This window comes from Varroa destructor, unplaced genomic scaffold (assembly GCF_002443255.2).
Source record: "Varroa destructor unplaced genomic scaffold, Vdes_3.0 BEIS01000002.1, whole genome shotgun sequence".
Lineage (NCBI taxonomy): Eukaryota > Metazoa > Arthropoda > Arachnida > Mesostigmata > Varroidae > Varroa > Varroa destructor.
In genome coordinates this window covers 40,894,363-40,922,109 of record NW_019211455.1, presented here as the reverse complement: position 1 = coordinate 40,922,109, position 27,747 = coordinate 40,894,363, and the positions used below count along the sequence as shown (strand labels likewise).

The 27,747-nt window shown below is 43.0% G+C and overlaps 1 protein-coding gene across 1 annotated transcript in view; it reads left to right on the top strand.

The window, feature by feature from the left end:
• Nucleotides 1-27,747, top strand: part of LOC111244383 (testin-like) — a 137,486-nt gene that overhangs the window by 89,276 nt on the left and 20,463 nt on the right. The window contains exons 8-9 of the mRNA XM_086978503.1: nucleotides 19,398-19,598; nucleotides 24,274-24,448. Coding sequence (XP_086834629.1) covers nucleotides 19,398-19,598; nucleotides 24,274-24,448 — 376 coding nt within the window. The remainder of the gene's footprint in view (nucleotides 1-19,397; nucleotides 19,599-24,273; nucleotides 24,449-27,747) is intronic.

The following is a 27,747-nucleotide window of genomic DNA, read 5'->3' as shown; positions in this document are numbered from 1 at the left end:
CACTATATAATACTAACGGCCGCGATACATAAACTATTTGTACACTGCACCAGACGCTCACTACAGATCAAAGTTACTTCATGCGTCGGTTGTTTTTGTTTCTACAATAGTTAATAACTTTTGTTACCAGCTTTAGTTCTATCAGTAGGCAGCCTTGACAATTAGCCAGGTTGTACCGATGTCGGATGCTGATTCAAACACGTGCTAAATCTTTATCTATAAAATCTTAGCTTCATGAATAACCAAAGCGGTTATAGTAAACAATATTGAAAGGTATTTAACTGAAAAATATTTACACAAACATAGCAAAAAAACATCAAGAAATAGGCATCCGTTTTTCACCTATTGGCCATAAACACTTGAAAGCGTTTTCACTGATCTCAGACTACTGAAATTTTAATGGGATCTGACAAACAGATTCGAATATCTATCTACCTTATCTCCGATTGGCCGATTATATTCAACTTTCACCCATTAGTAACCGATTTACAAATTCTAGTACCACACTGGGCTTTCTGGGCTCTTTTCCAATGCCTTCTTCTGTCCTCGCTCAGTCTGTTTCATACGAAAGTAGCCTTAGTTCATATTTCCGTTTAGGCGTAGTTAATTTTTATTTTGTATGTGTATGCGTATGTGTTTGTGCGTGTGTGTGTGTGTTTTTATTCGAATATATCCTAACATGTTTCCGTTTGCTCTACATTTAATTCGTTTCTTCCGCAGCTGTTTCTCTCTGGCTACGTCAATTGGTTGTTGACCATCAAATAGAGTATTCTTCAAGACGATCTGAAAGCTCATTCAGCGGGTTACTGCTATTTTCTTGCGCTCTCAGTGTCTTCTCTGGAAGAGGAAGCTTGAAGACATAGCATTGTTAGAGTCCTCCAAGTAGCAGTACTTCGTATATTCCCATTCATTATAGATTCTCATGCAGTAGTCTCGCAGTTGTGGCAGTTCCCTAGCAGGACTGAGCGGGAAGGCCTCTTGAAGAACGACACCAGTAGCAACAAATGAAAATGGGCGCGTTCGTCTATTGACTGGCAGCGCACAACATGACATGTTATGATGGCGATGCTGCCTAACAGCAGGTTATCTCAGTCTTGTGGTCCTAAGGTGAACTATCGCGTTCTGCCGCTGTCCACGAGGGTAGCCTATAGACAGCTTAACAAGAACGCGCCCGCATATTGGTCCTTCGGCTGCAGTTGCTGATAGGCGCCAGATTGCTCTCGCTTGACGACAACTTTATCTTTGAACGTGTGTTGTACAGCCGAGCTAGGCTTCCATCATTATGTGTCGATCATGTGTTGTTTGCTGGATGTGTCTTTCTGCTGAATCACTGATAAGGTGCTAGTGCGTTTGAATTTCCCTATATACAAAAATGCTGGCATTGGGTACCGATCTGTAAGGCATCTAGGGTCTGTCGCTGGTTTTGGGCCAGTGCTGGCTTAGTTAAAGTACTAAGTAGAATGGTACCAATAGCAAAAAGCTCCTGTGCTTTAAGACAGCACATCTAGTCTTTTCAGATTTGGTTAAATAGAACCTTAAGGTACGCGAGTTTGGCTAAAATAGTTAGCAGGCTAGTTTACTAGCAGGACACGGGACAATAGGCCGGCGGCTTCGCTAATAAATACTTATCAAAATACTCACACCACAATCAAACAAGCTGATTCCTGGAGGCATTCGAGCCTGTGGAGCGCCGAATTAGCCAAACGTCCGCCTGGCGGTGGCCACTGAGCAGGTGGTATTAATATCCACACTTGGTGATAATGTTGCTGACGGCTCGGACGACCATCTGCAATACGCGAGACAAACGTAAGACGCCAAATGACGGCTAGTGTTTGCGTTGTTTAGGTAGCCCATAGGTAGCGCTAAAGTTCATATTCTTCGCTAGCGGTAAGCGCTTGAGTCGGATGGTGATAGTGGCAGCAACCATGTCTTGCAAAAACAGCAGGACGCAACGGGCAGCCGAAACTGCCCCGGTGCGTCAGCTAGTGGGTCTGCCTGTTTCTCCATTTGCTTCTCATCCATCCGAACAGTGAACTAGTCACTTTCCCAGTCAGCCCCGCTTCGTTTTTATTTATCGGAACTGTCCGACGGTTTGAGTCAACCAACGCGTTGCACCGGTTACAGAGCGGTGTTCGGTACTGCGGACGTTATGGCGACAATCGCAACACAGCGCAGCGCGACAGAGAAGTGTTTCCGTAGACGCGAGCCGGCTGCGGCTCTCGCAGCCAGCAAATTACGAGCTGGCAGCCTCCACTGCAGCATTGCTTCTTGGTACTTCCTTAATGGCTTCTAAAACTTATAGCCAGCTGGAAGCGAACCATAACCTAACAGTGTATAGCAGGTGGCCGCATGAGGGCCTGACGGTTGTCTCTCGGCAGGGTCTTCTGCACTACGATTCTGACCGACTCGGACCGGCTGAGCGCTCAGGCGCCGGCCCGTACTAGCGCGCGACCACGCTAAAGCTACTACCAGCTGTGTCATCCGCTCATGCTAATGCTTACTCTGTCCGGGCTCTATTCGCATTAATAGTTAGGGCTTGTAGCTGCTGCTGTTACAGTGAGATGGACTCGGGGACCGTGCGGTATAGGCGACTCGAAGATTGACATTAGCCATTTTGAGAAGCTCGCGCGGCTCTCGAGAAGCCAGGCCACCAGAGGCGGGCATCGACTGTGGACCATCCTTCCTCACCGCTTGCTTCCTAGGTCGCTGTTTCAACAGCTTTTGCTGGGGCTATCGTGACGATCGGTGCCACTCAGAAGTTTCTTGGGCCAGCTCAGCAAGGAAGAGGAGCTCACCGTGCGACGTCGACCACCATCAGTAAACCTTTTTTGTGTGAGTGCTCCGCAATTTTCACTTTAATTTCCTGGTGCCTGGAGCCTTGATGGGGCAGCTTTCCCAACTGCTGTAGCTGATCGAGGAGTATAGTGGCATGTGGTAAACAGCTACTGCGAGAATTGGGGGCTTCGGCTATGCCTATGATCCACTGTGCATAGTGTTGCGTGTTGAAGCGTATTACAGGTGAAAGCGTGCTTTCGATATATGCGGTTGTTTGTGTATGCCAGTAAGTAGGTGAGGTTTAATTATCATTGAGGTATGCGTTGCTATTTTATGAGAGGACATGGCTCTTTGGTTTAATCGGGGAACCCTAAGGATAAACAGATCCTTTTCTATGGTTTCAACTGAGAATTGTTGGTAGCGAGTTCATTTTCATATGGGACCTAGCTGCTACATATTTCATAGGACCTTCTTGTCTAGTACTTATACAGTGGTGCTAACTCGTACTTTGGCTTCATCATACATCAGTACTCTATGAAAAAAATCAAGAAAATGAACATTTGTATTTGAATTGCTCCGTAACAGATCAATTTAGTCCATATTGTGTCCGAATGGCATCGACTTAAAGAAAATCGTCTTCCAAGTTCTACTTTGTTTTTAAATCTCGAGCTGTGTAGTGTAATTGGACCTTGACAGAGGGTGGTCTAGGCCATTCATTTCCTGAAATGGCGCTAGAGGCACGCGGAAGAATCATGCCCGCCCTGAATTCTCTGCCTTCCGCCAAAAATAGCAGCAGGCGCCGAGATTCTCTATCTGGTTGGATAACGCAGATCTACCGTTATCGGCAGATATTTTAAAGTAAGGTAAAGATGACATCTACTATTTTTGATAATTAAAATTTTGTTTTTAACACAAATCGAGATTCTGGGTAGAGACATTTATAAATGGCCGATACAAAAAGATGCAATGGTGCTACTTCATATTGATACTATAATACAAAGTGATTATACAGACATATAGAAACATATTGTTATAGTTAAATTTGCAAGCAAATTCAGGTTGAGTTTCGGGACTTGACATACAAAAGAAACATATAGATGAAAAAAAAATTTAGCGTGAAAGAAAGTCTTCAATAACGACTCCGTTATTTCTGATCATAACCCACGTCACATGTACGTACCTTGTTCACCCAGCTGTTGCAGCCCCATCTGGGCGCCGACAAAGGCAATAACATTCATCGTAACAATTTCACCTCTTCTTTATTGGGCTTTCCCCTTTTTGCACGAAGTGCCCATGTTATACGAGCTAGTCATACGACAACTAAGCTACAAGCATAATTAGATATACCCAACATTTGCCGAGAGACAGAATTGTCATGTTTAAGGTAGGCTACAACAAACAACAACAATAACCTCTATTACTAACATTAGTATCGGATGAGGAAACACATTTTCTTTTAAATTTAATTGTCAGCTTTTTTTTATAATATGTTGCCATGTGAGACTCTTGCTGACAACGGGTCATTTATATATAACATGAAACTTTATTATTTTTATGTTGTACCGACTATGTGCGTTCGCCTACAAATTCACATTGTCAAAATCTGACACGCTCTGTAATACAGGTAGTCGACCTACTGCCAACCTTTCACGCTACGGTCGTTATATGCAGTCGTATTCTATAGTCACGAGACAAGCTTCGCGTATGACCTTTCAGTGTAGCGCAGTTAGTTTAGGTTAGACCCATCTGGTCATCTCGTTCATGGCTAACCAGCCTATAAGCTTATCCATTTTGTATTTTTTACCACCAAACCCAGACCACACGCGTCAAATTCCCATCGTCGTACCGATCAGACCAACCACAGACGCCAGAGCCCTCGCGGTTCCTGTAGCCTACCTGCCTATGTACCTGTCTGCAGCCATTAGTTCGCGGTAGATGGACCCGACGTTGCGGTGTGCCGTGTCCTTGAACCAGCGAGTGAATTGTCGGTCCTCTCCCTTTAATCCGAAAACAGGGCCTAGTTGTCCGCTACAGCTCCCTGACCGGCGCTTTATGAGGGCAACTGTCTACACCAACAACTTCTGGTCGCGCGTTAACCGCTCGGGAGTTTTTGGGATAGCGACTACTGCTAAATCGTTGTTACTCGCGATGGCATTTTCCCTCCTGCTGGCGGTTTAATGTAACGTAAAAACGCAATGATTTCGAGGGGAAAATAATCACCAGCCAAAACAGAGCAGCCGCCGTAACGAGAAGACCACGGCCTGCAGCGGCAGCGTCGAGAAGTAGTAACGACAGCTTTTTTTCAATTTAGCGGTACACTTTTAGTAGAATTAAATACTAAAATATATTTTGTGCGCGAGCCGCATCGAAACATATTTGCAGCATTGAGGAACCTAAGGCGACGGTTCGATAGTTGCCGTAGAAGTTGTGTGGTTCCGCCGAGTGATGCCGAAACAGCGAAATCCATATATCGCCGCAGTGCATATTCGACCTGTCTTTCTATATCGTTCCTGGACTCACCGGCTCGAATACAGCAGTTCTATGACAACTGAATCAGCGACTGACAGGCGTTGACCAGCAGAAGTCGAAGGATACAGCTTGGCAGTGCAAGGTGCCATCCTAGCCATCGTCAACGGTTATCCTAACTACGGAACGCTTCTTTTTCGTTTGTTACGGTTAAAGTAAACAGTGATCACCTTTAGGAGACAAGTCTTGCTTTGCTCCAGTGGTGGCTTAATGTTTTGGATTAATTGAAAGTATAGAAGTATTGCTTTGTTATGGTTGTGGTAGTTCGGTGTTTGGAAGCCGTTAATATTACGTTGGAAGTTGTAAAACAACATATCGTTAAGGTGAACGACGGTGAATGGTCAATCATGCTGGGCTTTTTTTTTTTGAGTAGGTCGTTAATTTGGATACATCAAGCCTGGCTGTGGAACCTGAAGTGATCCGCTCGAATAGAAAATGAGTTATCTATAACGGTTGCAGCTAACTTCCATAAATACCACATAGCAGTGTACACCAATGGAAATTTTATGAAAGCACGACTTTAAGAGTATTACTCTGTAGCATGCTATGGAAATTGATTGATTGATCGATGATCGAGTGTGTGTAAGTGCTCAGTGCAGGGCTTTTTATGTCTACACATAATTGGACTGATATTAGGACCAAGAACGCTGTACTTTCATTTCAGGATTTACAATCGCGCTAGATAGGGTAAAGTTCTACGCAGGATGACGTCCCTATGTGCGTGCTTTGGTATGTGCTAACTGGCCATATTCATCTGAAATAGAAACAAGCGCGTCGAATAAGCTCCTGTTTCGCACGGAATAATCCAAAAAACAATGTGGAAGCTGTTTGTTCAGCCTGGCCTCACCGCAGCCGATTAAAACACCCGATTCGAATAGTCTGTATATTAAGAAATACTACTGCAAAAATGTGTTTCTACCATCGAATTAGTCTACTTATAACACTTACATCGATACGAGCTACGCGGACAGAAGAATCGTTCATCTAGTTTGTTGACACCGGCTAGGGGGCTAGTCTTGGAGCTTGACGATCATCGTGATGGTGACTGCCACTAATACGGTCAATCGTGCCTTTTCCAGTTTTTAGCTTTGTCGACGGGGCAGTCTAATCAGAGTTAGCCCGGAACGCACAAATACGCTGACGGGCGTGTTCAATACGAGCGAGTATTAACCGCCGACTAACCAAACAAGTACAGATTTGTGTTCATCAAATGTTTGGTATTACCTTTTCCGTTATCGATGTGGTGCGGTATACGTAGAATTGCTGCACAGGCCCCATAAATTGACAAACCGTTTAAAATGTCTAGTTGAGACAGAGATACACAAGGATCCAGCTGCTGATCGGAGTGTTTCGCGGAGCTCACGTACTAGTATTGCACTTCAATGCGTGGCACAGTGCACTCCAAAGCCGATATAGTACAGATGGTCTGGGAGCACCATAATGTATTACAATTGTCATCAAGATCAACCGTTGCGTAATTAAGTCGACCGCAACGGTAACAACAAAAGCGGGAGGGAAGAATGGGGGGAAATTTGGCTACATCTCTACTGATTCGCACCACGTACAGATCAGTAACGGCAACGTCCGTACGTATACGGTACGTATATGTGTATATGTTCGACCTCGTGTAATCTAGCGGGCTTCATCCAGCGGATTAGCTTCCGAACTTTTAACACTTTACCAACCACGTTGTTTGGCCTCTTCCGTCATTATTTTATCACTTTCCGAACAATTTTTAGCCATGCAGACGCTAATTCCGCACACAAACGTGCAATACAATGTAATGCTGCATCACTGCTCCATCACTGATAGGACAACACGCCTTCAAAAAACGACCTCATAGCCACGGACGACATGGACAAAGAACACCACAAACCCTGACACACAAACATGCGAGTCCTGCCGTTACAGAAACACGCATAGGGTACTCCACCGTCAACGCTGGAGCGCCGGCTTCCAGAACAACAGCTGAGTACTGAATGAGACCCGAACTACTGATTTCGGCGGCAGTGGCAGCAACAGCAGTAATAGTCGCTATGGCCCCGACAGAGCGATTGTTAGTACCGTTGTACGCGCTGTTACTGTCAACATTGATCCCGCATCGGATGGACGAACCATAGTAGAGTGGAAGGCTGGAGAAGTGCCAGAAATAAGCGAATAGGCCGCTTCGTCGTCCAGCAGCTGTTGCAGCTGCAGTGGCACCGCTGATGAAAAGGACAACATGACTTTTCGTTGGGAGGAAAGAGCGTGAGACAGAAAACAAACAAAAACAGCATGAGAGAAATGAAACACAGACCAAGAGGGAAAAAAGGGAAGTTCTATTTTCAGCACCGCTTGCAGAAGGCAACGGAAAGTTACGGCCCACGACAAGGACATCAAATAAAGTGAACAGCCTGCCCGCACGAAGTCAAGAGCCAGTCGAAGCAGGCATCGCCGTAGCTTCGGACAGAGCCCGGCACAAGCGCTTGTTCTTAGCGAAGCGATTTGCGCTGAGTTCCGCATCTACGAACTAAACTAATGTACAGCCATCGCCAAAGAGTGTAGCCGAATAATACAAACGAAAAGGAGAGTCTGCGTACGAACTGCACGGGCAGCCGTCGTTCACTGCGGATTATCGCTCACAGCCGTACGAACGCCAGCCAAAAAAGCAGCAAATAGAAAATTCAACCGAGCTGGTACATTGGCAGATACGCATCATTGAATGGCCTTAACACATTAGAGCCGACTCTTTCTGTAGGGATCGTAATATCAGAAACACGTAACAACAATAGCGGCAATCACGGCTCCAGTCGCTGCCGGCAATCGGGCGTCACAAACAACGTAAGATCGACTGCTTACTGGCAATTACTAATGCAACGTATATTCGGTGCTATGTACTCAGTCAGAGTTAAGCGTTCAAGCGCAACAAGTGCTCATAGCTGTGACGCTAGCCAATGGCGCTCATTCGAGTGTTCGTCGTAGTAGCGTCGGCGGTGACGACGATAGAAAAATAACTGGACTAGTGGCGTTTCAGCTATAATAACGAGTCCGGCCAGTGCGACCGATGCGGTGATAATGGTGAGACGATATAGAGGCGACGGGCAGGCTGAGAGCTGATTGACGCAGGTGTGCGCCGAGCATCAGCGACAAGGCAATACGAGAGATCGCAGGTAAACGTGTGTCAGGATTGCCAGTTTGATCTGGGTGCTCAGCAGTGTGATGCCAGCAAAAGGAGCACATGCTGGGCGGGATAGTCCGAATGGAACACGGTACTTAGTGAAGGCTTTGATCTGAGCAGGAAGCATCGTTGCTGAGTTTATGGGAGCTGGTGCTCCGACTTCCCTCTGCTCTGACGACGGTGATGCGAGCGAGTGGTTTAATCGAAAAAAGGTGAACGATGTGATTACGTCGTTGCATAGGAACATGTATTGTTGGATGCAGCGCAAGTTAAGACAACTGGAGGGAACGACATTTTCTCGATCACTTCGAATCAGAGAATGCATGTCTGTATATTCGTTCAGATGGTTTCCCTTGATTTTTAAGTGCATCGGTAGTTGTAATACGAGTCTCCAGATACAGAGAGAAGCGGGAGCCAATCGAAAAGGAAGATAGAAGAAACCGCATTGTTGTTATAATTATAGTCGTCACAAACTCGGAGACACACGACGCTTAACAGTGGTATAAGTCAGCAGAGAAAAAGTACCTATGAGTTTGACTCGAGAGCTCTACGCTTGGTCAAGCCAATGTAAGTGTTGCTAGGGCAATGATGCTCTACCTGACAGGTGCCATAACTCAGTTAGTTATTTATGACCAAGTTCACACGTTCAGCAAACGTACAAAAACCCCTCATCACAAACTACTTCGACAGATGCTCTCTGTTCAATCGTGAACTTCAAAGAAAGACAAGCTCTTTAACAGAGATTAGTAAGGAAAGTGGTTAATTTTGTTACTTAGCCGTATGAAAACATGCCATATCTTGCGCCGCACCATATTCGGCGGAATGATAGATGTCGACGCATGACTACGTTATATCTACATTGTTTTACATACCATCTGAACACAGTTTCACTAGCTTCATTGAAAGTCGAAGTTTATCTTCAAGCCGATCCATTATCTATCATTATCTATGTTACCGTCACGTGTTATTGCATTAATCAGAAGATGCTGTGATAGCAGCTAGAAGGATTAAGCGAGAGATATCATCTATCTGTCTGTGTAATAGATGGCGCTGTTATTGTTATTAAACTTGTTGACATCATCTCTGCACCGCGGTCAGTGTGTATATTGAGTTATACATAAACAGGTGGTGTACATTGATTGTGTGTACAGAAACAAACCCATCGAGAATATAACAAAAAGCGTACTACGCTACGTATTAAAGAGAAGGTGAAAAAAAAAAAACAGAGATAAACAATGGCGCAGAAGGCAAATGATCCAGAATTGGACCGGATGATTGAGGAAATCCGCGAGGACATCAAAAAAAAGGTGAAAATGCATTAACCAGAATATATTATTAACAATACTGTGATACTTATTGCATTTATTTCAAAATCAGTGTAACAATTACAACTGTAGAGGGGAGTGCGGGCGCTCGTGACGGGACGGCAATTCATCGACAGGAAACGGCAACTGTGTTACGGATTCCGTGACTGGCGACACCATAATAATCGTTAAAGTAGGACAGAGATGTTCGTTAATAACCCAGCTCGGTTGCTTTCGGTAGCAGTATAGGATCACAGCTCTTCCAGTAGAGCTCGCGAAGAGCTCATCAATGGGAATCTTCGTCTGGGTGTTTATGCTAAAAAAAAAACCATACTATGAATACATCTAAAATTTTACCCTCGAAGCAGAAGTTCCGTTCTCAGGGACATCGCCGCAATTAAGCTGTAACACTGACAAACATGGTGAAATCATGCTTCAGTCGACAATGTATTGATAATGAATATTTTGCTCAAATGAATGAAGTGACTCTTGCCGCGTTTTTCAACTACAAAATATGGCAAAGTGAGATAAAAAATATCCAAAAACTGCTATTGCACATATAGACTAAAGATGAAAAAACTGGCATAAAGCTCCTTTCACTACCTTTCGAGGCTCATGTCCAATATCACCATTCGGCATTCCATCAAACAATTAGCTTTCAACACGAAACGAAGTCTGCCCGTCTATGCCCAGGTTTGAACCTATTAGCTACCACGTCTTTCTAAGATTAGCGGTCAAACGTTACCCACAAAGCTATTACTGGGATTTTGCACAATATGAAGGTTTCACTACAGATAATTTCTAAACGCCTTGAGTTTTACGTCTGGTATCGCCGTTCGGCAATGAGTTCATTTTCAATGGGCCTTCGACCCGAGAACCCTGCCATTAGCCAACATCGTTCCACGCTAGCAAATATCGTCGTAAATGTCGATCTTGCATTCGTAACTTCGCCTTCAACTTTTACCAGTTTCCTCAAGTGTGTTTTTTTCCTCTGGGTGAAAGAGACTCTTTGAATATCTAATTATCTAAATGTTTAATTTGCGTCTCTGAATAATTCCATTGATTGTGAACAGCGTCTGAACGTCTGCATCTTCTAAACTTCTCGAGCTGACCTCTGATGATCTGAGTTGATCTCATCTGTTGACGTGCACTGAGGACAATCCTGTAACCGTTGTATCCTGTATTTCATGTGGGGGTATAGGCATCAGTATTATGGTGGGTCCTATTATTATTGTTGTTTTAATTATGAGTCGACGTTGCTCATTCCTTTCGCTGGCAAAAGCACTGGCCGTTGCGGCGAGTGCTTGCGGATGCCTCCCCCACAAAGTCAAAACTTCCGTCTTTCCGGAAGCGGCAGCTTCGATGGCCACGGCGCGTATTTATGCTAGCTAAATAGCATTGTTATGAGTCTGACTCTTTACGTCCAATGACTGCCGCCATATTCTGTATTCTGTTCACCGCTGGGTCGTAATCGAATCGAGGGCGAACGAACAGAGCATGTCATCAGAATCAATGGTGATGATGATTTCTAATGAAAAAGAATAGTGACAACAATTATTATTACTATCTATCAGTTCTATTATATATATAAATTCTATTAATATCATTTTATACTGCCCTGTGGTGCAGGCTGTAATAACACGAACTTGACATTGCCAATGATAAGTGGGCACGCCTTCCATCATTTCCTTGTATGACCTTCATACTCTATGACACTTACAATGATGTACACGTTTACTCATACATATGTATGTATACGATTACTGAGAAAACATTACGATGGAGACCTTGATTTCGCGATTCATTGTTACATAAGAAGTGATTTTCGAAATCCACGATCCATTTCTACGTTGCGGTTTTTCCTTTTTTTTTTTTTGTTTTTACCTTTCGGCATATATCTTCAATTTACGTTATGCAATTTAGCTGCGTTTGTATAATCAACATTGAGAACATATGACAAGCTAAACACTGAACGATAGAATCTTACAAATCCTATAATTTTACGAGGTGACCTTTGTTCATAGCTAGTAAAGTAACAATTACCATCTTTATTTATTTACCACAATGTATCCAGTTTCAAATAATACAACTCTTCCGATGGTTAAACTCAAGCCAGATCAATGATTACGAACGATTCACACGTAACCTACGAATGAAGGTCTCATCCATTACCTTCGAGAGGTGCGCTCCAACCCCGCGGTTTCAAAGTATTAATCTGCTTCATTCCATTATTATTTCAACTTATTACTAATGAATTCAATATCAATCATATCCCATTAGTAAATCAATTAGAGTTTCCTCTACGGTACGATTGTTGCACAAGCAACAATGACAATAAAGTAATAACCCTTCCGGTGTTGAGGGGGCGTTGCTCCAAGTTGCGTTTGACCCAGTCCGATTGGAATATACTGTTTCCGCTATACTTGTTGCAGTAGAAGCCAACGGAGACGCTGTTCAGGTGTTCGGATGAAAAATATGTTTCGCGTTGTACGCACGGCACCTTAGGCTGCTACGCATTGCTTTAGACTGCTGGCTTTTTGTCGGGCGCGAAACAAACTGCGACTACGCCCATATTTGAGCCTAGGCCATCATTTGCCCCTGAGCTTAATAGGCAAACACGGTATTTACTGCACTAAAACACGGACAGACGACTATGATAAACATAACCTATGTATCATTCAGTTTCAACATTGTTGGGTAAATTAACGTAAATGATGAATACTGTAAAAGCTGTCATATTAATTATCAGAATATACCACTAGCAAGTCGTTCGTAGTAATATAATAGTAAAGATAATATTTGTTGTCCCTCATTGGGGCAAAGTTCTATGCATTCGTTATTAATCCTATATGATCAAAATTGCCCCTGTTTTTATCACTTTTTAAGTCAATGTCATTTGTAACAGGAATATGACATTGAGTTGAAAATCGATATACAGGCTGAAGCAAAAGCTTCTCGATAATGCAAAAATTGTGTTTCTTAGCAAATAAGCCTTTCATGTTCTTTCTAGCTTCTGAAGTAGCTAGTAGTCGGAAATACGAAGATACGATTCTGTAATACACACTTTTTAATGTGTATACAATTTTTGCCTCAACTGATATATACAAATATGTATCTATATATAGATTGCTTTGTATACACCGCCACATTATATATTTGTTGTAGCGGGTCTGCGTTCACTCGTTATACTTGGTACCCCGAGAAGCCAGAACAACACAATAAATTTTCAAAAGGACCAACTGTAATCCAGTGTTTCCACACAGTTTCCGAAAAATGACACAAGGCAAACCAAAAAATCCTCAATTAGGTTTAAATTTAAAGGGCTTAAAATTCATTAACATGGCACAGAGAGCCATTTTTAGTGCACCTGGGGCTTTTATATAGAAATTAACGGTCGTTTTGAAATGTAAAATATAGGTGACTAACTAAACTGACTACATAAGTTACAATAGTTATCCTTATGGACATTTTCTGCGCCCCTTTGCACTTTTGGTAATTATTAGCCACTCTGAGCCCTTTGGCCTGCTATCAATTCAAAATTAATTTGCGTTAGACTTTTCTGTATGTAGCTCTGTTAGGCAGCGTGTTAACGGCTACCAGTATCGTTTGACGGTTATTATTAAAAAGTTGTTTGCAGATTGATATATAGGTAGATAGTTTCTGACGATTCCGGGCGGTGTTTATTTTATACGTGCGCCAAAACATCAAAGGTCTCAAAGTTTTGCCATAGTTTAGTATCCCTGTTTGCAGACGAGAACGTTTCTGCTCCGCCTCGTATTTACACGAAGGGAAATCTGGCCGCTTTCAATTGGCTCTCCGTATTTAGCATTTGCATATGAAAATTCTCGTCAGCCATCGGCCCAGACCAGCTATAGGTGCCACTAGACGGACCGATCTGGCCTCTATGTAGTGCGACGAAAGACTTGCGAAGATTTCCCGGGGTGTCCCTTATGCCTAGTATCTTGAAGGAGAAATAGTTGGCGAATGGATATACTAGAATTGCAGGACATGTTGTTAAAGACCGCGAAACGAATTGGTTTGAGCCGAGGCCGAGTTTTGCCACAAGTGAGGTATAAACCGATGTGTTGGAACAGCTTTTGCTTTGCCAACAAACGACCTGACCAGAAACTACTACTGGAAGTGCTGTCACGTTGGTCTTCAGATGAGACGTTCTCGTTAGAAAGGAAGACCTTAAAGATGTTCTTGAAGGTGGCAACTACATACTCAATGAGAAAAGAAACATTTTTTACTTAATAATTTTTAGTGCCGATTAAATTTCTTCCAAGAGGTGGTCGTCTTTTCCAGCTTGTCAATATGCATAGGTATTTCTGGTCATTAAGGAGCACTTATCTCTCTATTCGCATATAATTAATCTAACACGACTCTGGCAAGCGGCCAGGGTTACTGTTGCTATTATCATACTTGCCAATGTGCCTATGCCATTTGTTTTCACATCTGACAGCAGCGGACGTATTGCAAGACCCCCGGCCACTTCGTATAGAGGTAGCGTACCACCCACGACACGCTCGAACCGTATAAGCACATCCATTAGTCTCGCTGTAAAATGATAGTGTCCGCCCGCCTTAGTTTTAGGGTCTCGACTCTGGCAGTCTGATCTATCAAAAATCTCAACCGGTCAGCGTGTTCCAGTTGTTCTGCTACGACTAACAACCGGCCGAATTCGGGTGGATGGTAGCGTCAACGGGGCAGCATTCAGCTAGTGGCACAGGCGCGCACAGAGTCTCCCACCTTCGAAGTCGTCAAGGAACCAGTAAGCGGATAGCGAACAGAGTTCTGGTCTTGGTGTTGATCTGGTTGATCAGCTCGCTGGCTGAGATCGCGGCGTTCCGATTCGGTAGAAACCCTCATTGCTTACGGCCGATTCGCTGGGTGGTAATATTTGCAGCCGTATTTGATGTCTGATGGCTGAGTTAGAGCGGTAGTAGTCTGCGGCCAGATCACGCTCCGCCCCAAGAGAGTCCTCTCCCGAGACCACCCGGCCGTAGGCTTCCATAGGGAAGAGGACCCTTGTGTCCGCCAGCTTACTGGTTAACATTCCGATTACCGGGAAAATGAAACTGGCTTTTCCGGCCTTTATCTAAAAGTATTATTCGAACTGCTCTGTTGAAATCAGTGCTATAGTGCAGAGCGGTAGAAAGCAGGCAACTCGACCAAAACGCCCTTCAGCTCGCACAGAGAAGTTAAGACGGTGCTGCAGAATTCGGACAAGACGCCAACGCTCGCTCGTCGAACAGTTTCCTATTCGTGCGCAATTCATCCACGGTTGAGTCGGTAACGATGTCAGACGAAGTCGTCACCCGGGTTAAGAAGGTAAAGAAGGTAAAGAAAGTAGCTGTCGAAACGAATGAAGAGGCTGGTTCGGAAACAGGCTTCGCGTACGACCCGGAGTCACGCAACGCTTCCCAGGGAGATGTACGTGTCAGGATAGATGTCTTCGTCAGCTAAAGCAGACGTTTTTCGTGGCCTATTAAAAACCGAATCTAGATTTCAATAACTAAAAGTATCTAGTGTTAGTGCAATGGAATATACTAATCAAATAGTAGTTGATGTGCGTCAATGCATTATGGATATAAGTGTTCACACCATTATGACCATTTTTGGATACGAATAATATGGATTTTTGTGAGGACGAGATCTAAGAAGGCCTGTCTGAACCTACTAACCTGTCTAGGTGGACCTATCTATCCAGATGATTCTGAATACTGCGGAAAATTCAAGTCAGAGTATATTACTTCAAAGCAATTCACTTTACATTTTGCCCGAGCTTCAAATCGTAATATCTCACTCAATCGATGGTACCACGCCCGCTTCTCTTGCACCGTATTTGGACCGTACCGAGAATGCAATCTTTTTGTTTTGAGAAGGGTACGGACACGTTGGGCCTCATTCTGAGGTGCGCGTGCGGTACACTATCAAACCTGAATTAGCAGGGCTTCATTATTTACCGTTATATCGTTCTCAGAGTTGACGGAGCAGCAAGAACTAATAGTAAACAACAAAGCGTTGGTAACCCTCGTTTTATGTAAGTTATTTGACATAGACATACCACTCATTTCACTTGACAATGACCTAGAATCCTGCTATGAAGTGACCCCGTGAGGGTACCAGGATAGAGGCTAGAATTGGCTGCCAATGCTCAATATGTTTCGACGGGTTCAACTAAGCTTGACGCCGCTTACTAGGTGTTTTCGATATTATCGCATCCAGTTCTGGCTGTTTTACCTAGGAGGCTATACAATACGAACAATTCAATGAGTTACAATGGTGAGGACTTGAACTATTACGAGCCTGAAAAGGATGTCACGGAAACTCGTTTAGCTGTTGTGCGATCTGTACATCTATACAGTCTATTGAGCATACAGCCTACGCTAGGGTTTTGCTGATGCTACGAATTACTGATCAGTAATAGACTCTTGTTATAGCAAGTGAACGATGCATAGCAATCTCTGCGTACGTCAAGGGGCTTAGTGTAGAAGAAGAGAAAGCTTAGGGCGATAGCTATATCTATCTGGCCTAGCAACTAGTTTACTGACCGTCAACGCTTCGCCATTTTTCCATAGAGATGGCGTTGTGTAAAAGTCTAGTTTGCTACCTTACTTTACAGTAATACAGCTGCTCACCCGGTGGCTAGTTTAGTCGAATTTTCGCAGGGGAAGCTTGTGAAGACACGGCGCATTAAAACCTTGGCCATTCTCTAAAGCTGTTGATGACGCCACGAAGTCGTTGGCGTTCAGTGTGCCTGAAGCGCATAGAATAAAATCGGGACATGGCCTTTCGGAAAGGCGAAGGCGGAAGCACGGAACACAGCCAGGCGTTCTGGATGAGTAATAAGCAGTCGTTCTTATCTGGACGATGAATGAATGACACGTTTCGCTTCCGTTTGTTTCAGAGTATCTGCTCTCAAAGGTCTATATCTTGTTTTTCTCTAGACCTAGTTGCTTTCGAATCATGCGATAGATGTCAGATTTGGTTTGAAAACATCTGAAATTATTCCTCGTAATTATAGGTAAAATACTATGGAATTATCATTCCACTGCGTTCCTAAATCGTATATGTAACGAGACATCTCAGATTGTCATCATTGGCATCCGTAGGCCCACGTACAATTTATTTCATGTGAACAGAACCGGTCTTATGAAATGCTGTCTAACGGCTTTTTTTTTTTTATTTATTAAATATGCTTTTATCGCCTCTTAGAAGTGACCCAAACTTTATTAGGGCCGACATAGCAGAGCTGAACAAATTGTCTGAAGCTTCAACCTCTATCAAGTCCACCGATCTAAAACAATTTATATGCAAATTGAATTGTCCTTTTAAGAATCGTACATCAGATATGCGTAGCTAAAAGAAATTTAGTCAAAATACAGTGTGTGAAAAGGATATAATGCAACCAACAAGGACAATGCTAATCCGACACAGGCCGATATTGAGAACTTTGCGGCTTTTCCTGCCGTATCTATCAATTGGCGCCTAATATAATGTCGGTTTTCTCGGCTAGAGTCCAATATATAGTTTCCATCATTTTACCAAATAGCTGAACGAGAACTAACAGGAACATGGCAACGGCCTATATTTGTTATCCACCGGTTGTTAGAAAGCGGATTTTCACAGCCGTTTGAAATTCTGGGCTAAACATTTGCTGTTCTGTAGTTTGTATTGTACTAAATTAGTGCTTCTTGTTGGACTATGCCACTGTGTCGTCCATAAACGTATCGTTTTGCAATCATCATTGGGCCAATCGGTTTTAACGGAGTCCGTCTTATGATAATCACGATTATAAACCATCGGAATCAACACAGTTATTATTTGGTTGTATGGTTCTATTAAAATTACTTAGTGTAACCTTGTGTTCGTCCTGTTTCTTGATGTTCTAGGGCCTTCCCTATTGACGCATATGTCGATCAGTGTGACAAGACAGCTTGCCTCCACTTCGGCTTAGCAGTGTTCAGCCTGCTGTGCCGATACTTTTTCAAATGGCCTTTGCTGTTCAGTCCTTAGGACAGAATCGAAGCCTTTTTGCCGACAGGTATCTATGTATATAATATAGTGATTAGGACAGCGTCTGTTGATATTACTAGAAAACCTCTTAGAACTGGTGAGGTCAAAATTCAAAAGACAGGCGAAAGCTTATAAGAAGAATATCTAAGGCTACAGTATAACCGCAGACTGAGTACCACCCCCGTTACTAATAACAATTGTGCTAGATAAGGAGGCTCTTTGGGACTCAAATGTTTATGTCTCTTTCACTTTCCACTAGTGTGAAATCTCACCCTCAGGCTATCGTAGAGTATATTATCGGCTCTAATACATAAGCTTAACCAATAATTCTAATATAAGAATACAACAATTCTATACATACCTATGTCTAAAACAGGCATTTTGTGATTATGGGAAGATTGCTATCTATGTTCATGGCTTACTGATCCAAACATTTTTTTCAACCTTTTTTGTTTTAAAGTATAAAATGTGTTTTGACAAAGTGCAGTCATTGTTGCTTAGAATGGAGGGCCCGAAAGCTTCCACGATATCACTGAGAAACCAGCAATCAACTGCGCTTCCAACTAAAATTCTAAATCGGTCCTGGCAAAAGCGGACTCAACTTATAGGGCCTCGCAGTTGGACATCCCTGTAGGAAGCGTTGAGTAGGTCAGTGTACTCTGGCGCCGCTGGTCCTGTTTGACTACTTTATTAGTTGGTTTGGAGGTCTTTACAACCGTCCTTGAACCCGCTTGCTAAATAATATCCCTTAATATCCCCAGTCGGTGTACACACCTTCGCCTGCCGCGTTCTGTAGCCTTCCTGACAGTCGCCGCTAGGCCGAGAATGCACTATGAACAACTCAAGTTGCTGCCTAGATTCAAAGGACATGTTCCGGTCAGGCCGAATGAAGACTCCGACCAGCGAGTGTCACAAGCTAGGTAAAATCATGGGAATACCACCTGTGTTGAAGCATCGAACGAAGCGCCTGTTGCTATACATATGCGCACGATCTTTAAGGCCTGTATCTCCCGCTCAGCACTTTGGGCTCGCACCCCCCGCCGCATTTACATTGGACTGCTGTCTCAATGGATATATGTTTGATCAAGGACGATACCTAGAACTGGGCCCATTTTTCGCATTATGAGCTCGTTCTTTAAAGTGTAATCCAACGGACATTCACCAATGGTTCTGAAGTTATCATACATGAATAGACACTGAGAAAAGGTCCTGTACGCAGAACTGATAAATACGAAAACTAACGAAGACAGTGTGTCTGCTAAGTGCGCGAAGTTTTTATAAGAAAATCAAAATGAATCTTTATATAATAACAATATCTTCGACGGGCATTATGACTGCCATCGATTCTACAGGGTGTTGCGATTAACATACTTTCTTGTAGTTATTATTTGATTTTTACAACTTCACTATGTATTACATGTAGATAAAATATATTTTACGGTTGAGTCTAAACCCATAACCATTATACATGTAATATATAAGCGAAACTTATTATATTTAACCTATTTTATTGACATTATTACTAGAAACAATACTGGCCTAAAGTTGTATATCTAATAGACTTTACTTTCGAACATGCTTTCCTCGTATGTCTGTCTTTGATTCGACACTTTCAGTTGATCTTCAGCGGTGAGTACACCAAAGCCATGAATAAGGACTGGCATTCAGGCCACTTCTGCTGTTGGCAGTGCGATGACTCACTTACTGGGCAGCGGTACGTTCTTCGAGACGAGCACCCGTATTGCGTGCGCTGCTATGAACAGGTATTTGCCAATTCCTGCGACGAGTGCTCCAAGCCGATTGGCATTGACTCCAAGGTAAGCACTTTTTTTTATTATATCTGCTCACATCAGATACTAAAAACGCGTTACGCAATTATAAAGACACTATTATCTTTTTAACGAATGATTTGAAAAAAGGATAAAAGAATCTCCTTGCACGTAAAGCATGCATGTATAATATCTTTCTATGCCGACCACAACTTACAAGAACCCATAATTCATTACACAACCCCGTGACTTACATTAAAAATTAACATATCGTTAGTACGACAATACATAGTAAAGTATGACACCAGTTAAATAGACCCTATGGAGTTCAACATATTTGACCCTTGATATCTCATTCTCTAGTTTCAATACACGCCACCATTTTTATTATTTGTCTTAGCAACTTACCAAGCCTCGTACCGTTCCCCGATCTTCATTCGCCTTAATTTCTGCGTTGGTCCGGATGTGTTTGAGGTGGCAGTTCTTTCGATCATACGTCCTTTACGATTCACGACATGCAAGGAGCTATTACGACCCTCGTTACTATGTCAACTCCACAGAATGAATTTGTTGTGTGCCGTTCACCGAGTCGATATCACCTTGGCGACATGGTTACAAAACACCTCCTCGACGCCGACTATTCCGCGGCGTAAAACTGCCTCATTGGTCTTCAATGGGAAGTAAACTAGTAACCATTGAGAGCTGGACGATGCCACGCATTTCCTAGTTCCTCCAAGGCGGTTACCTTAACTGCGGCCTTAAAGAGAACTTAGAGTTACAAGTTATTGAACTGTACGTGCAATTTTGTTTGTACACGGTATAAAGGGGAGCGTTGCAACTAAATGGGCCGCTTCCATTAAATTCAGCTTAAAATATTGGTACGGTGGCTCGGACGGATTAACCGTTGGTTGAAAAGGGCGAGGGGTCGGTGGTTGAAACCCTTTCCGCCTACAACACATTTGATTAAGTACAGAAATGTATATAGAACTTGCCTTCTCAAACTATGTAGATGATGGGATCACATATGAAGCACCATTTGTTTAATCCCTAATGCTTTAGCTTAGTAAGTTTATCAGAAATTATTAAGAAGCGCGATCAGTGATATCGAATCGAGTAAACAAGTGCAAAAGAGAAGCACAAAATGAACGAATTTTCCACGTAAAGACTACCTTTTCTTTGGGAACTTATTCCTAGTATTACATCTGACACTTAATTGTTCATATACAACTTTTTAGGTAACTCATAATTTAGTAGGCACAATTAATTAAAGTACCTGAAATGGTTTTATCCTGTTTTACAGAACAAAGGTCTATGCTAGCGTAACTTAAGCTTGTCGATCACCCCGTGTTCTATCTGCAAGAAACCTTTTATTTCTGCCAACGCTTATACGCGTACGCTATAAACTTCCCGTTTAATATTCAGCGTACGACTAACTCTGCAGGCCCAGCGCCTGCTTGGTTAACTGCTTCCCTCAAGTGCCACATATAGCTGCGTACCTGTGCGTGTACTGATAGCTTAATTTGAAGGATTACGTATTTTTCTCCTCTTTGGCTAAGCACAACAGCGTTAGCAATGACATATTTTGAACAATCCGCTCATAGACAAAAAGACATTTAAAGGCGAGGCTCTCACCGCCTCCGAATCATCTAGCCCTTCAACAGCATCGTCACCATCAGGTCGCCTCTGAATCACCCCCAGTTTCGACGATGTATAGACGAAAGGAAAGGTTGGAGGTGACGTTAAACTTTTTCAATTTTCCTTGCTCGTGTGCTTTCTTTATGGAGTGTGGATGCCAGTGCTTCCTCCGATGGACGCTGCTGAAACTGTTACAGCACACGTGGAGTACGGAGCACGGTAGACTACACTGAGGGCAGCGGTAGTAGCACACAATAGCTTCGGGTCTATGAAACGGCGAAGCTAAGAGAAAAATTAACGGGTCCCTATAATGGTCACGATACATAAGGCGACTCAGAGGTTTGTTGATTGGTTGCTGACATCGCAGACCGGCAGGGCAATCAATAGCGGATGCTATGGTAGTCGCTCGCCTCGGCGTCGAAGCTCTTATACGTCACCCAGTATTATAAAAAAAAAAAAAAGAATACTTTAATAGAGAGTCTGGATTGCTAAAGAACTTGTGTGAGCGATTTATTTCCATTCGTGGTTCAGGAGTTGTATATTCAAGTACTGATACTTATCCTAAAACAAAAAAAGGAACGAAAGTGGCTTATAAAATGTTAATAGAGAACGCGAACCTTCCTTTAGTCTATTAACTCACCTATGCAATTTTAGCCAACGATCGACGCTATCCTAGAGTCTGCCTCGTCAACAGATGCCTACAGAATTGAGAAGAAAACTAAATTTCACGCTAAACTGTTTTTAAAACTGTCGAACCTTTATTCGATTAGTTAACTTAGACAATTTGTTGATCGTAGAACTTCACGTGCCAGTAGAAAGCAAGTTTATCTGCGTGGGTATTGAAGGCTCACGTGTTAGCTTACGTCCCGTTTCTATTCATGATAGGTGGCAATTGCAATTATAAGCAATATCAGGTCATATATGGCCACGGGGTCACTGACCCAACCTTATTACAAGTACTTTGGCCAAGTCGGCCATAAGAACTTCAATGAGTTTGACTGAATGGAGCTGGGAGAGTGGCTGTCTATTTGTTCGCGTAATGCACATGGTTCGGACACGACTTCATCCTAGATCTCCTGAATCCTTAGCTGACAGAGCTGCATCGATTCGGTGGTGTTTAGAAATGTTTCTCCAAAACGATCATCAGCTTACACGAAACCCAGGTCTCAAATTCTCTGTCGATTGTGTATTTTTTTTCCATGTAACGTATCTTTTGTAAAACTTGGCGGTAAATGTATCAAAAATAACGCTTAAAAACACTATGACAGAAGTAAACAAACTTGTTAGGAAGAACGCTTTATCGCAGACAAACTCCTCTCCGATTCATTTCAGTAGTTTATTTGCCCTCAACGCACTCTGGTTGCCGGAATTAAGAATCAATTAAAACATAGTATTTCTCGTATGTGAACTCGTATATGAACTCCAATAAGAAACATGCAGCTAGTGATGCCGCAGGCCCTTTGTTCGATGCAATATGCATTTTTATTGCCGCACCGAGTTGAAACAACTAGAATCAGCCCAACCAGTCAGTTGTTTAGTCAAGCATGCGTTAGACCCGGGTCGCTAGCTTGAACCTGGAACAATGTTTTCTTAAGGTTTACTTATTTAGCCGGGAAAAACGTAATCACTAATCGTTCGAACTGTTTTACGTAGCAAACGTAATAGACCACTTTATTCTTAGCCTATATACCAAGTCCTCTGTTGCTTTGGGTAATACTTAACAACAACCACTGTCTCAGATGAACCTTCCCTAGTACCTGTGTCGTTCGTTATGGCAGCTAATGCTAAACAATATCTGGACTAACTAGTTCTAATTTCCGAATAGCTGCCTAAGTCCCGGTGGCCGTCTGAATGTAGAGTGTATCTCGGCGATGATCCAAACTAGTCTATTGTCCATGATCCAGTCATGTAACCGTAGTAATTCACGCAGAATGGTGTATTGTTGTACCGTGACTATTCCGATCGCGTCGTTTGGTTCCTTGCCGAAAAAACAGCTAACTCTTGTCTAGAAAGAAAGCAATGGCCTTCGCTGGGACTCGGAACTGGGCCAAGCTCTCTGTGCGCTTTTCGCATTGATCCATCCCATCACATCTGCTATCACATAGAGCTTGTTTGCTCGTTCGATACTTCAATTTAATTTCAATCTACGGATCTATCTGTTTTTACTCTCGTTTGATGTCTTGACTTTGCGATCGGTGTTCGGATGGTCTACGTCGAACTGTAAAGACACAATGGTACAGACGGCAATAGGCACCTTTTGCCTAAAAAATATCAATTATTATCATCAGCTCATTCGTATTTGGATCGGTTAGATCATCGGAAGAGCCGCTTTTCAGCGAAGAAAAAGCAGCGAGCTGCTTTTTATAATCGAATCATTCTTCAATAGTAAAAATAGCAGTCTGCCAATGCTTTGAGCTCGTCGACATGTGTTTTGTGACGGCACAAATCGGCCCGCTTCACGAACAGCAATAACATGTTTAAATTGAAATCATGCATACTGATAAGTAGTAACGCCTTGGACGAGCTGTTCTAACATCGGTAACGAGTATAACATCTAGATACAAATTATTTATAATAATTCCATTAGTACTCCATTCGTGGGTCCTGTAAATAGGATCTGCGCACACGTAAGCGAATACTTCAACTGCAACCGGTTACGTGGTGGCGTAATATTGCGTAGCAAATGCCTTTGTTCGAAGGTAGGATGGCAGGCCATTTCAGGACTGCCGAAACCATTGACAAACACCGCTCAACAATGACACCGCTCCATTTACAAGCATGGGCCAAAATGATTAACAGCTTACCATTGCCAACTAATTACCGCTAGATAGACCTAGCTAAGGCTCTTGCCAGACTTACATACATTCTCATAGTTTCGCGGACCCTTTTCCAGTCAACCAAAATATCGTTGTCAACCGCCACCGACATGAATCTAAGCCAGAATCGATTCTTGGCAGAGGTATCAATCCAGCTAAATAAATCGATTTGTTTCTTCTTTCTCGTCTTCTGTTCTGTGCTTGTTTCGCCTAACGTCTTTGTCGTCTGTCTGTATGCACACCCCGTCGACCAAATCGTCGTGGCTGGGCAGGATCTTTCGTACAAGGAGAAACATTGGCATGAACAGTGCTTCCTTTGCGCCAAGTGCCGGGTGTCGCTAGTTGACAAGCCCTTTGGCTCGAAGGCCGAAAAGGTCTATTGTGCAGGATGCTACGACGCCGCATTTGCCTCTCGCTGCGACGGATGCAGCGAAGTGTTCCGCGCCGGTGAGTATAAGTTTGAGAAAAGTTAATTAGATTATTTCAGGATAACGTGAAACTAACTGATTAGTGTGCGGATCTGTTTGCAAGAGTTAATGGGGCTGACTCTGGTAGAAGCGAGCTTTTTTTATTTTCTATTTGCATAGACAGTTGAATTATAATGAAGTAGGTAAGCTTCCGCAAACTTTTCGAACTTCAGTAGAATTGCTGGTCACACGGGTAAATATGTAGAACTGATGGAAAGCTGGAGTGTTTACGAGATTGCTATTTTCGGGTAGCTAGTCTATCGAGGAGCGTGTCTAAATAATGTCCCGAATGGCCTCTAACTCCACGGCTAACAAACAAATAGGCAGACAGTTCGAAATTAGAAATTATTCATTGCGTTAACTCGCCTTGCCGTACGCAGTGGTGTTTACTGGTCATTGATTTCTCACAAACCTACATATCGTTCAGTACAAATATTCTTTCTTGTTAAGTGGCAAAATTCGGCATGGACGGACCTAAAAAACTACCCAATACAACCATAGTCACACGTTGTACTATGTAGTTATATATATATAGAATATACACCGGGTTGGATGTTACCCAAATCAAACCCGAGAATTGCACCAATATATTTAGCGATGTAATATGTCAAACCAACAATCAATGGAAACTGTTATTCAAAGACTGCAACCAAAAAATTAACTTATTTCTACGGGCAAAAAACAATGTCAGATTTGGATACGCGATGTATGTTCACTTACATCAGTTAGCTCCCTAAGACTGTACAGGTTTAACAGTGCAGGGAACAAGAAAAACGCGCGTAACAGAAAGCTACTTGAAAAAAATACCTACCACCTTGAATGTTCAGTTCGAACGAAGGGTTTTCAGCCTGCAGCTGCGAATGGAACCATGATTGGAGCCCAGCTCCAAGACGCAGCTGCTTCACTAGCCAGGTGCGAGTATCAGATACGATAGACGTAGCTCACTGAAGTTATCGTCAAGATGCTATTGTTGTATTGTATGACATTGGAATGACTGGCACACTGCAGTGTTTGATTGACTAAAGAAAACTAGTCTGCCATCTTGTTTGTAACACAGCCAGAACATCCAGAAGTTCGGAGACAATCATGATATGTTCTCACAGTTTACCAAAAAAACTGGCCAGCAAACTTTCGATAATAGGCTATATGGACAAACAACGTATTGCCATTCGTTTTCATTTCAAACCGATGCTATCTACGTTCAATCGTGTGATTTTCGCCGACATAGATAGCTTTATTTTCGATGAGAAAATAAACTTTCATCGACGATGAATCTCCTTTTCTCGAAAATCAAGCTTCAAACCCTCAGATACTACGAACGGCTATATCCGATGGCGCATTAAACTCGATGCTCTAAGGCACTTGGACTCGTTCAGTTGAATATATTCATTATACCTCGCGACAAAACGATTGTCGTCTTCCGCTATTGTAAAATAGATCGTCAACAATTACCCGCTATCAGTCTGCCTATCGTCACCCCCACTGTCATTTTTAGCTATTGGCTGCATAGCCGAATGGGACCTGCCGTATGCAAAGCAATGCTGGCTAGATATTCCGATCAGGTGCCGCTCAAGGGATCCACTGATTCAGTTTGTGGCTTGCGGAAACCATTGAGACACTCACTAGTAAAGATGAAGTGGGTCTGAACTGACGGAAGCTAACACGGGCCACGATGCCGCCAAGCTGAAATGGGGTCATTCAGCCCGCGGCATTCCTTCACTCTGGTCAGAATCTTCCTTATTGGTCTGACTAGCATACGGCGCACGCACTGTCTGTTAAGCGGCTAAACGCAACGTTAACGGATTGGAAGATATGTGTAATTTACAATTGGTCTAGAGACCTATCAACTAGACGACAACGGCGAGCTTAATTGGTTCGTAACAACCCTCAACGTGAAGTCTAGCTGGAGCCAATTATAAGGTTATGAACCAAGAGTAACGCATTTGACGATATAAATATCTTCGGTAAAAAAAAAAAAGTAAGAGTAACGAGAAAAGCGTGAGTAGTATTCGCGCAGAGGCTGTTAGAGATATCGATTCTGCCGCTCAGTTGAATGGCGGCCCCTTTTAATTTCTTCATTCAAATTCGCCTATTATTCTAATTTCAAGAGAGATATAATACACTCCAAGGCAGCTCAGATATAATTTTGTCTAGTGGTGGTTTGGCGTCGTCGCTCGCCCAGCGTCCATACTGCGAAATAAAGCCAGCAAGCAGGATGGAACGCTATTCCCCTGCTAGCGTATTTGCCCAGAGTATTATCTAATACGACAATGTTACATCTGAAAATCGCTACTTACTAATCTGTAGCGTGTACGGTTGTCAAATATTCTTACTGCGCTGGAGGCCTAAGATGAATTCAACCATTTAAAAGCAGCTCGTGTTATGATTTTTCCCTGAATTTACCTATCAATCATTCGCCGCGATGGTGCTCAAGGAAAAGGCTACTTCAGCATATAGTTGTATTACATAAAGCGCTGACGTGCTCTTGATCTTGTACAAAGGTTTAGTACAGAAATTACACGGGATTATTTACCCGCTTGAAGGTATGATTGGCTTCCAGTAACCTCATGCTGCGGGCTTACCAGATTCTAAGTCCGTCGAGTCGGGACCATGACGAACTATTTGGACGTCGGCAGTAAAAGTGATAGAAAGTTCACGTCCTATGTTATTTAATGGAACGATCTCTTTTCATAAGGGCACACGTCCCTCGTCTGACAGATCTCCCCTACAACAGTGATCATGAATCAGTCGGGAACGCAGGAGCTAAAGCGGCTGAAAACGACCTGTTGAACACTCATTAGAAATATGTGATATAGTCGCTGATACGAAAAAGCCAACCAACGGCCGCTAGTCCTGCTTGGCGAAGAATCCGGCGTCCGGTGAGCGACAAGGACGCCACGTTCCCATGGTCCGACGTGAGGCGGAGATCCTTAAATATCCCACAAAATGCAAAGTGTGATGAAAGTTACACATATCGATGTGTAGCTTGCAGATTGTAGTCTAGGCACGGCCGATGCAGTGACATATCAGAGAACCATTTTGCATGTAAAAGACATGGTACAATCCTAATATGCTGCATTAGCGTTGAACTTTCTAGACGCCATAGGAAAGCGAACGTCTTGTCGACTAATATAGCATTTCATTGAACATAGATGTCGGACGTCCATTATAAACTGGGTTTTTGAAGAATCACGATGTTATATTTTCTTCCAAGAAAATCCAACTGCGAGTCCGGAGATACTGTATCTCAGCAAACTCTAACACATATATATATGATGT